Source organism: Vanellus vanellus (assembly GCF_965231255.1).
Source record: "Vanellus vanellus genome assembly, chromosome: 22".
Classification (NCBI taxonomy): domain Eukaryota; kingdom Metazoa; phylum Chordata; class Aves; order Charadriiformes; family Charadriidae; genus Vanellus; species Vanellus vanellus.
The window spans coordinates 647183-659285 of record NC_138927.1 but is presented as its reverse complement, the minus strand read 5'-3'; the positions used below and the strand labels follow the sequence as shown (position 1 = coordinate 659285).

The 12103-nt window shown below is 55.2% G+C and overlaps 1 protein-coding gene across 1 annotated transcript; it reads left to right on the top strand.

Annotated features, from left to right (window-relative positions):
• The first annotated feature begins 1281 nt into the window (after positions 1-1281).
• On the top strand, positions 1282-8966 carry THEMIS2 (thymocyte selection associated family member 2). The gene is made up of 5 exons (XM_082494112.1): positions 1282-1396; positions 6221-6361; positions 6461-6661; positions 6994-8109; positions 8766-8966. Exons 1-5 carry the CDS (start codon positions 1297-1299, stop codon positions 8858-8860), a joined length of 1653 nt encoding a protein of 550 aa, XP_082350238.1. The 5' UTR covers positions 1282-1296; the 3' UTR covers positions 8861-8966.
• The last annotated feature ends 3137 nt before the right edge of the window (positions 8967-12103 follow it).

Genomic DNA, 12103 nt, shown 5'->3' with positions numbered 1-12103 from the left:
TGGGAGGGTGGTGCAGCCCTTCAGCAGATCATCAGAGAGGTGGAAGGTTTCCATCCTTGGAGGTTGTCAAGACCTTGACACATCCGACTTGCTCTGGTGCCAAGGATACTCCAGCGCCAAGTGTCAGTTTGGCCTGAAGTCCTCTAGACATCCCTGCTGCTGTGACACCCTGCGTGGCATACTGAAATTGCCTTGTGCAGGGGGAATCTTGATGCACCTGCACTCTGTCCCTCAGATTGCTTCATCCTGTACTGAGTAACAGGAAACACAAACTCCCATTCAGTGCAGCTGACTTGTGTAGCTGACTTCTGCAGCTGGAGTCAAAGCAGAAAGACCTTTTTTTCTGCATCACATACTTAAAAGTACCTTTCTCCAAGTTTTGTTTCTGTATTAAGTCTCATCCGGCTCCTGTTCTTAGCCTGCAGCTTCAGTTTTATTTGTAGGGCAAGTTAAAGGAAAACCACTACGAAGATGAAGCTCATCAGGAGCAGCAGGTCTCGGAACTGCCACTTCCACCTCGGCAGCCTGCGGGGCTGGCAGCCACGGGGACTGTGCTTGGCTGCTTTTGCAAAGGACGGCGCCCATCTCTGTGGGAGAGTGCGACGGGTGCTGCTGCCTGTCTGGAGGCATGGGAATTTGGCTCTACCTTTCCCAAGGCTGATGCCACCGCAGTGACACACTGTCCAGACCCCCTGACTCCCCTCTCCTCCGCACGCTGAACACAGCCAGAGTGTGATGCACAGGATGTTTGTGCTGGGGACAAGCCAAGTCTAAAAACCCAGAGGTGAACGGGATGGAGGTGCCTGTGTGTTTTTAAGGGGTGAGGGCTGTCTGGACACAGCCCTTCACTTTCTCTGGCGTGGTCTGCCTGGACCTGCCCTCTTCTCCATGGCACCATCGCTCTGTCTGGCCCAGCCGCAGAGAAGCAAGGCAGGCTGGTACACGGGAGATGTGTGATGGGGACAAGCTGGAGCATTGGTCCAGCCAGGACAACACCACAGCAGAACTGGGGCAGGGTCTATGCCTTCACTCACCCTCAGCACCAAGAGCACCACCAGGACCAGGACTAGGGGACACCAAGCTGCGTGATGAGGGCCAGGAAGAGGGCTGTCCCAGCTGCACGTTGCTCAGTCAGTGCAGGCTGGAGACTTGCCAGCAGTGGTGAGTCTATCACCAGAGAGGGAACTTATCACTGCCAGAAGCAGAACTGAAAGGCAGGCAGAAGTGAAATCAGAACCCGGAGCTGCTTCCCATGCGGTTCCCCTCTCTGCAGAGTGCCCCAAAGCACCCGGCAGAATGGCCATGGAGCCCCTCTCCTTCCAGGAATACATCTGCTCCCTGGACCCCACCACCCTGCCCCGCATCCTCAGGATTTGTGCCGGTGTCTACTTCCAAGGTGAGTGCTGTCTGCCTACTGCTTACAAAGGGTGCCCCAAAGTGCCCCACCTCCCCCTGCCATGCCGCTGCAGCCTGGGCTCCCCGCTCCTGCCTTCAAGGGGCTGGCATCCCTGCCACCAGGGTGCCCATGCCCAGGGAGAGGCACAAGTCCTCGCGCCACCACCAGACACTGGTGTCTAAGGCACAGCTGCTTACAAAAAACATTCTCTTCTACACCCAGTGCCCACCCAGCTGAGTGCCCCAGTGCATTCAGTCATGCTGCTGGGAAAGGGGTGGGGCACCAAAAACCATCTAAGCTGATCCTCCACTTCATGCTCAGCTCTCATCCCAGGTAGTGAATCACTCGCTAGTAGTGGATCTGGCAGGGATGGAGCCGCATCCCTCCAGTGGCGGGAGGAAGGTGGGATGGCATTGCCACTGGCCTCAGCGTAAGGAGTCCAGCAAGGGTGCAGAGACCAGCATGGTCTGAGCTCTCTGCTTCCTCCTGGGCCATAACCCTAGAGACATCTTATGTTGAAGAGAAGCCTTGACCAACCTCAGCTGGTGGCAATGGCGGTGGTGAAATGAAGTCAGAAATTAGCAAATGCTTTTGTTGGATTTCTGGAGCTCCCAAAAAAGCTGGGAATGCACAGCAGGATCCTGGCCACAACAATGTGGCAATCACCATCAGGACTTGTAGGATTTGTAGCATCTGTTTAGGTTACGCTGACTTTTAGAGTAGAAGCGGTTGAGGTGGTCTCACTCTGCTTCTCTGTAGCTCAGTTACGATGGATGTTTAGCTTTCACAAAGACTTCTGGTGGCCTTGATAACATCTTAACATTGCTAAACAAGTAAAAATGCCACTGTTTAAACAGCAGCAGTCAAATTGTTTAGCAGTTTGTGGTAGTCAAGGCAAGGTAGATGGTGCTTTCTGCTTTGCATAGCAAGGGGTTGTGAAGGGAGGGGAGAAGTTCAGGGCTGCACAGAAGGTTTGGTAGCAGCTTAATGAGTGGAGAGATTTAAGAGCAGAGGAGGGCGTTGCTTGTGTTGGAGGGTATGGTGATGTGGTAGTGTAGCCTGAGGAGCTCCAGGAAAGGCACATCTACCCCCGTCCCTTTGCAGCGTGATCAACCGCTGAATTTTCCCTGCTGCTTTTCTCATCTGAGTTACATCAGTTCAGCCTCCAGCCATCCCCTCTGTGCTCTTCTGCACTGTTTTTCTCTTCTGTTATGACCCCTGCACAGTTACCAGCACTGGACTCTTTCCAGGACATAGGCTGTACAAGCTTCCAGCCGTTCCTGATTCCTTAGAAATAAGCATCAGCCCAACAAAGACCCCTCAGCCAACCTTCTGGTTGTGTATTGCCTTGGCTGCTGGCGAATGGTGCTGGACCTTGCAGGCAGATTAGAGTGCACTGGGGATCGATCAGTGTTGCACCCTGCAGATGTGCCATCCTGCACTGGTGGTGTTTCTTGAACACCTCTGGATTTCCTGCTACTACTGATGATCTTACTACTTCTTGGATTTTGTTAGCAAAAATTTGGGTGAGTCCTCAAGATGCTAAACAACTGCTGCTCATCTCAGACCCTTCTCGGGTGCCTCTCCCAGCCACACACTCCTCACCTCCTCTGTGTTCTTGATCCTGTTTTATGTTGCAAAACCACTCTGGCTTGGTGCTGCAGTGGAGCTGAAGAGCGCTTTGGGGTCCTGCGCAGCCATGTGTGTCTGTGTGGCTTGCTGCCAGCCAAGGGGATGAGCCATGCCACATGTTAACCGGGTCTCTGCACCCAGGGTGTGAGGCATCTCTGCAGCAGTGAGACGGTGCAGCCCGGCTCTGTGTTTCCTCCCTTTTCAGGCTGTACCCTTGATGCTGTCACAGCATGACAGGGCACAGGAGGGCTGGAGGAGGGAGACTGGGGCTTACACAACATGCAATACTTTCTGAAACTTCCTGGCTTTCATCCACCTCTTCCTGTGGTATATTTTTTCACATTTTTTTTCCACTTCAAGGTTCCCCCCACTCCTGGAGGGCAGATGCTCTCCTGGCCAGTCCCACTTACACTCCACTGGTTAGCAGTGGTCAGTGGTGCAGCAGTCTCCATCCCCCCGCGCTTGGGCACCGATACCCAGCACAGGCACACCAGCCCATCTGCGGCAGCATGTCCAGCCTTGGCTCTGTCTGTCCTGCCCAGATCTGCCAGGGCGGCTGTGTGTGCCGGGGCCCTAAACCAACATGTTCCCACCAGCACCAAAGGCACCAGCTCGCCCCGCTCAACAGGTGAATCTGTGCCAGCCCCACTTCTGCCCACCACTGAGCCCATGGACCAGCTCTGCCCTCCTTCCCCAGCACCCTCCACCCCCTTCCCATGGCCCCCTTCTGCAGTGCCAGGGGTCAGGGATCCCCTTGGCCCCACCACAGCCACAGGCACTGGGGCTCCCTCAGGGATGTCCATGCACCTGTGAGTGCCGGGACGCCAGGGCTTAGCTCATGTCCCAGCAGGACAAAGCCTGCGGCCAGGGCCAAGCCATGGGTCAGCTGTCTCCCCACTGCCCCAGGGACCTCATCACAGCTGGCCAGGTAGAAGGGCCCCCATGATGTAACTGACATTTGTTAATGGCACACACCATGAATACCTGTGAGGGGACTCACTAAATCACTGAGGTTGGCAGGGACCTCTAGAGACCATCCAGGCCAACCCCCAACTCAAGCAGGGTCAGCAGGAGCTGGTTGCTCAGGACTTTGTCGGGCTGGGTTTTGAACATCTCCAGTGATGGAGATTCAACAACCTCTTTGGGCAACCTGTTCTAGTGCTTGACCACCATCACAGTAAAAAAATGTTTTCTTACATTCAGAGGAAGTTTCATGTTTTCCAGTTTGTGCCCATGGCCTCCAGTCACAGCACTGGGCACCGCTGAGAAGAGCCTGGCTTTGGATCCTCCTTTCAGATATTTGTATATGTTGATGAGATTCCCCCTGAGCCTTGTCTTCTCCCAGCTGAACAGTCCCAGCTCTCTTGGCCTTTCCTCACAGGAGACATGCTGCAGTCCCTTCATCATCCTTGTGGCCCTTTGTTGGATTGTCTCCAGTATGTCCATGTCTCTCTCATACTGGGGAGCCCAGCACTGGGCACAGCACTCCAGGGGTGACCTCATCAGCGCTGAGCAGAGGGGAGGATCACCACCCTCGACCTGCTGGCCATACTTTGCCTAATGCAGCCCAGAACACCATTTGTCACCTTTGCGGCAAGGGCATGTTGCTGGCTCGTGTTCAACCTGGTGTCCACCAGGACCCCCAGGTTCTTTTCTCCCAAGCTACTTTCCAGCCGGGTGTCCCCCAGCATGCGCTGGTGCCAGGGGTTGTTCCTTCCCAGGGGCAGGACTTTGCACTTCTCCTTGTTGAACTGCATGAGATTCCTGTCAGGCCATTCCTCCAGCCCATTGAGGTCCCTCTGGCTTGGCAGCACAACCCCCTGGCCTGTTGGCTTCTCCTCCCAGTTTTGTGTCATCTGCAGACTTGCCGTGGGTGCACTCTGCCCCATCATCCAGATCATTAATGAAGAAATTAAACAGGACTGGACCCAGTATTGATTCCTGGGGCACACCACTAGTGACTGGTCTCCAAGTAGTTTTGGTACTACTGATCACCACCCTCTGGGCCCACCAGTTCAGCCAGGTTTCAGTCCACCCCAGTGTCTGCTCATCCAGCCCATTCTTCATCAGCTTCTCTAGGAGGATGTGACAGGAGATAGTGCCAAAAGCCTTACTGAGGTCAAGGTAAACAATACCCACTGCTCTTCTCTCGTCCACCAAGCCAGTCACCTCATTGTAGAAAGTGATCAGGTTGGATAAGCATGATTTCCCCATACTAAGCCAAATCACCTTTTCATCCTTCATGTGTCTGGTAATTGTTTCCAGAATTAACTGCTCCATCACCTTCCCAGGGTTTAAGCGGGGCGTGACTGGTCTGTAGGTCCCTCTCTTGCCTGACATTTGCTTTTTTTCCCAGTCTTCAGGAGCCTCTCTTGATTGCCTATGATGTCTCAAAGATAACAGAGAGAGGCCTCACAAAGTCAGTGCTCGTGGGTGCATCCCAACAGGCCCCACGGGATTACATATGTCTGCTTAGGGCTCCCTTACCTGGCCCTCCCCCACCAAGGGCAGGTTTTCCTTGCTCCAACTTTCCCCCTGGTCTCAGGGGGATTCCTGAAGGCTGGTCATACTTGTGAAGACTGAGGTTAAGAAGGCAGTGAGTACACCTTCACTGTGTCCTTTGTCACTAGGTCCCCTGCCCCATTCAAGCAGCAGACCTGCATTTTCCCCAGTCTTCCTTTTGCTGTTGTACTTGTAGAAGCCTTTTCTGTTGCCCTTCACATCACTCAACAGATTCATCTCCGTGCAAGCTTTGGCTTTCCTAATCCCATACCTGCGTGCTAGACCGTGTCTCTGTGCTCCTCCTGGTCCACCTGTCCGCTACCACCATTCGTGTACCTCCTTCGTATGTGAGTTCAGTCAGGAGCTCCCAAGTGTTGAACAGGAGCACCAACTATCTGCAGGTATTCTGAGGAAGCAGTAACGGACAGCTTACAGAGGATGGTGAGACACTGGAACAGGTTGCCCAGGGAAGCTGTGGATGACCCATCATTGGAAAAGTTCAAGGTCAGGTTGGATGGGGCTTTGAGCAACCTTATCTAGTGGAAGGTGTCCCTGCAGGGGACATGTCCAGGGCAGGAAGTTTGGACCAGATGATCTGCAAAGGTCCTTTCCAACCGAAACCATTCTGTGATTCTATGAAATGCTGGTAGAGGCATCTTCTTTGAGGAAATCTCTCTCCTCACCCTGCAGGGTCCGTGTATGAGATATCAGGCAATGAATGCTGCTTGTCAACTGGTGACCTGCTGAAAATCATGGCTGTGGCACTGCAGAAGGTCATTTGTGAGGACATGGAGACAAGGCAGACAACAGAGCTGCCACTAACATTTAAGGGTGAGCAAGGCTGTCCTGTCCCAGCCCAAACCAAACAGGTATCCTTGTCCCAGGGGAGACCTTTGCAGACCCTGTGGGCTCAGCTTCATTGTCCCACAGGTCTTTTCCAGCCTGCCCCAGCCCCGGGACCATACCCAACACCACAGAGACCGTCCCTGGAGGGCAGCAGGCAGCGGGGCCTGACGCTGCACCAGGTGCTGGAGCAGTGGGACAGGCGGCCACAGCCCCTGCTGTGCCCTGCCATCAGCCCACACATACTGCTTCTTCACCCCGTCTATGAGGTGCACGCCACCATGCATCGTGAGTCCGGACGGGGCCGGTGGGGTGCTGGGGATTCGGGGCAAGGGGCTGTGTGGTCAGGGCAGGGATGCTGCAGGGTCCGGGTAAAGATGCTGTGGGGTCAGAGTTGGGGCACTGAGGGGTTGGGGAGAGAGGCTGTGGGGTTGTGGTGGGGATGCTGTGGGGCTGGGATGGGGGTGCTGCAGAGTCAGGGCCCTACACCGTTTTGGTGCTGGGACGCCAATGCACAGGGCGTGGGTGGCTGCTGGTGAGGGGGTTGCGGTGGAGGTTCTCTCCCACTTGGGGCCAAGGAGAAGCCGAACGCAGGGTCAGGGCAGCTCTGCCCCCCACAGTGCGTCGGGACGTGGTGAAGATCCCCTCCACGCTGGAGGTGGATGTGGAGGACGTCACGGAGGAGGCGCAGCATGTCCACTTCGCCCGGCCGCTGCTGCTGAGCGAGGTGCTGGGGATGGAGGAGGTACTGCCGGCCCAGGCTGAGATCCTGGAGGGTCCAGCCGGCCCCACCATCTTCGAGAGTGCCTGGGCGTCACAGCTGCAGCGGGGGCAGTGGCTGCAGCTCCATGGCTGCTCCCGTGCCTGGCGAGTCCTGGCCACGGCCCCCAGCAGTGGCCGCCATTTCCTCCTCTCCAGCGCCTACCAGGGCCGGTTCCGCCGGCGGCCACGGCAGTTCGCAGGGGTGCAGGAGCTGGCGGCCGGCCTGCGGCCTGGCCGGCGGCTGCGTGTGGTGGTGACACAGGACTGTGAGGGCCGGGGGGACGGCGTGCCCCCGCTTGGCGTGGGTGACCGGCTGGAGGCCCGGGGGCTGCAGGGGAACGGCCCCAGCACTCGGCTGCTCTGCCACCGCCATAGTGGGGAGGAGGAGGAGGAAGGTGAGGAGCTGCTGCTGCCACTGGACCTGGGGGGCAGCTTCGTGGAGGAGACATGCGACAGCAAGAAGTACGGGCTGGCGGAGCTGCTGGAGCGGCAGCCGCTGCCCTGCGAGGTGCGGGTGGTGGCCCCCGACCCAGGGCTGGAGCGGGACGCGCTGGGCGCCCTGCCCGCCCTGAGGCTGGAGGCCCGCCTGGACCAGGCCTTCCTGGTGGGCAGCTTCTGCCAGGAGCCGGAGGAGGGCTTCGAGATCCCGCCACGGTGGCTGGACTTCTCCCTCCTGCTGAGCGAGGCGCCCGTCCGCCCCTTGGCCCCCTGCACCCGCCGATCCCGGGTGGAGGAGCTGACCGAGGCCTTCTACTACCGGCTGCTGGCCCAGCTGCCCGGCAGCCCAACCTCGCCACCCCCACGACCCCCTAAGCGGGCGCAGGTGGGGATTAGGCCTGGAGGAAGGCACCCATCGGCCCCCGGCTCCCCACCAGTGAGCACCAGCCCAGCTTCTTCGCTGCCACCGCTCCCGGCCCTGCCCCGGCCGAGCACCCCCAAGCTGTATGGCCGGCGGAGAGCCCCCAGGGACGCAGGTGAGGCCCCTGGCACCTCCCAGGCCCCGGTCCTTTGGCAGGGCTCGGGCCACAGACGTGCTGCCATGGTGGGAGGACAGGACCTCCACAGCAGCGTCAGCGGGTCGTGCTGCTGGCCACCACCTCCCTGGGGTTGTCCTCATGGGGACCTGGGGCAGGGATGCTGAGCTGGGGGTGTCTGCACCCCCACCAGCTGGGCCCCCATGGGGGCTGCACCTCCCCATGCCCTTGTCCCAGGTGCAGGGGAGGACCCATGAATGGCTGACCCACCCCTGTGTCCCACAGGTTGGGGGTACCCTCAGGGTCTGCCCCATCCCCTTGTCCCACAAACAGAGGGACCTATGGGGAGGCCGTCCTTGTCCCCACGGGGACCATGGCACGAGGGGAAGCAAGGCTTCACCTCAACAGCCAATGTCACACTGAACACCACCAACAAGCCCTTTTCCTCTATCTGTTATTGAAGATTATCCCCAGATTGCAGGGGACGTGGCCCCAGGGGCTGGTGTCTATGGTGGCAGAGCAGCTGCCACCACACCACAAGAGGCCCTTCTTCCCCCTCCCCGGGTCCCGCCGTGTCAGTGGGAGGGCAGGTCGGGGCCTCCCCCGCGGTGCGTGGCGGTGCGTGTCTGCAGGCTGTGCTCTCTCTTCCCTTCCAGGCAGAGAGACCGATGATGCTGAACACGATTACGAAACTGTTGATGATGACATTCAAAAGACAATTGGCAAAATGCAGGCAGTTTTTCCTTTCTAGTCCTCTAGTTTCTGGAAGCCACCCAGCCTCCAAATACTGTGAAGCCCTACATGACTTTGGTTACTTGCAGAAGCTGAATACAGCCTTTGGGATCCACAGCACAACCTCCAACTGCCTCGATCCTGCAAAAAGGTGCCCAATTTCCTCAAAGGCAAGCTGCCCGTACGTCACCAGGACAGCTCCAGGCACAGAATAAATCCTTCTGTTGTGCTGCGGGCTGTGTCCTCAGCTGTCACCCGTGGGACTCTCTGACAGCACCAGACCAGCACACTGGGTGGCCACCGAGATGCCACCAAGATGCCAGCCCAGGCCCTGGGACATGGATCTCACTCTGCTCTGCTGCATTACCACGGCGGCTGGGCTGGGATTATGGATGCTTCCAGATGGACATGCTTTGGGACCAGCACATCCAGACACTGTTTGGCACGTGGGGTGGGATGGGGTTAGGAGGACACATGACAAGTTACTTCACACAACGCAAATGGTGCCCCAGCTGGGGCTCAAACCGCCGAGTGATACCATTATACAACTGCACATCAGAAACACACTTTCATAAGGCAGAAGCTGCATTTTTCTCAAGTAGGGCTTCTCCCTTTGGCCTAATTTCTCACCGAGGCGGTAGACACATTGTAAAAACATTGTGGCTTTAGGTTTTGCTACCTTTTTCATCCGTTTTTAATTGCACTTGCAACTGGAAGCAATGTTTGTCCTAGACCTCCGCAGCTCGCTCTTGCTTGTGAGCATGCTTATCACACTCTGGCAGATTGTGGGCACCTACAAAGGCCCTTGGTGCACTCACGGCATTGGATGCAAAAAAAAAAGACTTGAAAACCAAATAAGGACCAAATTTCAGTTCTTCTTTTCCTGAAAATTTGGCAAAAGCCTGGAAAAGTGGCAGAGACAAGGCCCTCGTAGTCCTGATGTGCATTAAGGGACACGAGCTGATGAGGGGAGAGCTTTACACCAAAAGCAAGTAGGAGTTTCATTCCTGCATCACACACTGCACTCCTTTCAAATCAGAGCAGGAAAATAAATTTTAAATTACATTTAAGATCAAATTGTTGTGGGTTTTTTTTTTTTCCCTCTCCCAGTGAAGAATAGCTTTGGGTTCAGTTTTCAGTTCATGTCATTCTCACTCAGCTCCTCAGGCAGAGTCCCAAAGCTGCAGAGAGGATCTCATTCATTTCTGCTTGGCTTGAGTCCTAGCTTGGATTTGGGCTGGTTTCCTTCACTGGGTCTGGTTCTGCCCTGGGATTTACACTCGGTATCAGCACTCCCTTCTCAACTCAGCATTGTTGGAGGGACACTGACCATTGTTGGTGAGGTCCTTTCATGGAATACTCACCTAAGGAGGGAGAACCCAATTCTCACCTGCAAACAAGTGTTAGCCATTCATTAACAGTGCCTAAATCATAGGATCAAAGAATCACAGGATGGTTTGGGTTGGAAGAGACCTTAAGGATCATCTGGTCTGATAGCTCCCCCCAGCCCAGGTTGCTCCAAGCCCCGTCCAACATGGCCTTGAACACCTCCAGGGATGGGGCAGACACAGCTTCTCTGGGCAACCTGCGCCAGGGGCTCACCACCCTCACAGTAAAGAATTTCTTCCTGATATCTCATGCAAATCTCCCCTCTTTCAGTTTAAAACTGTTCCCCCTCATCCCATCGCTCCCCTCCCTGATCCAGAGTCCCTCCCCAGCTCTCCTGGAGCCCCTTTAGGCACTGGAAGGGGCTCCAACATCTCCCCGGAGCCTCCTCTTCTCCAGGCTGAAACAACCCCAACTCTGTCTTCATGGCTATATACGACGTACAAAGATTCAGCCAAGAGACCCAACACAGCGGCAGGGGCCAACAGGTGTTTAAGTCATCCCAGAGTCCATTTTTTCTTTCTCTTGGGAGAAAAACTAATGCCTGGCCTATGGCTGGGGAAAAGATGGGCTCCAGGGAGGAGGGGAGCATAGAGAAAACCAGAACAACTGAAAATGCCACTGTGAATGAAAAACTGTGTTTTTTCTTGTCTCTTTTATTTAAACAAAAAGCATTTCGAGTTTGGATTTCACTGTTAGTTCACAGGTAGTTTTAAATGCAAACTTTTTGTGAAGCAGCCAAAGCTTCTGTCCCCCAAGACCTATTCCAAATCATCCCGCTAGCCAGACAACAGCAGATATTCCTGGATGCTTTGAAGATCAAACAGCAAATGGAGACCAGGCAAAGACTTAAACTCCCTCTGCAGCTGATGAGTTTTTCCTCTCCAGTCACAACACAAGTGCTTTGTCCAATCACACAACTACCTCTTTATTGCACGCAATTCCATTCATCTTCACTTCCAAAAATCATCAGGGATTTTCTTCCTAATCTGCACACCCCCGGCAAAAGGGAAATGACAGTACTTTTGGCTTCTAGATCTGCTGGACTCCATAGCCTCGAAGTTCACCTGTTACACATCTACAGCACAATTCTGCCCCAGAAGTGCACCACAGCTGCACCACTCTCCGAACCCAAGCAGGACTTTTTTTTGCCCCAGCACTAACACCAGAAGCAGATGCCCCACATCCACCCGCCAGCCCCACAGATGTGCATACAGAGAAAGAACCGCTTTTTCAAAGACAGGTCACTACACCAGTCCCAGGTAACAAAACCCTCAAGACTTGCAGCTCCCATAGCACCTGGAGTCGAGCAGCCCATGAATCTGCCGGCATCAGCCCTGGCTGCATGTGCTGGTTTTCCAGCAGGCAGCAACCAAAGGAGAGGTCAGTGCAGCGCAGCAAACCAGGCTCCCATCTGGTGGGCAGCCAATGCATTTCGGTGTCTCAGCATTCAGCTTGAAAAATCCCGGGTTCTGCTTTTCAGGAAGCTGTGGTTCCTCCTGGGGGGAACAGCTACATGCCTTATGGGGTCAGGGTGAAAAACGCTCACGAATATTTGTGAACTCCTGAAGTGCTCACATTAACAAATGCAAAAACAATTCCCAGAAGGTAGTTTTCAGCTTAGTGTTTTATGTAACAGGAAGCATACCATAACTAAGAGGACAGAAATAGGCTGAAGCAGCTGCCCGCAGCACGCTGCCTCCCTGAACAAGGCAGGACTGTGCAGAGAAACAGGAGATGCAAATCTGTTATCTCCACCCTGATACATCACCAGTACCAGTGTGTTTTTTCCTGTTATTCTTTAAAAATAGCTTAAAGAAAAAAAACTTGTTCCACATGACATAATTCATTTGAGCTTCAGCTAAAGTACTTTTGG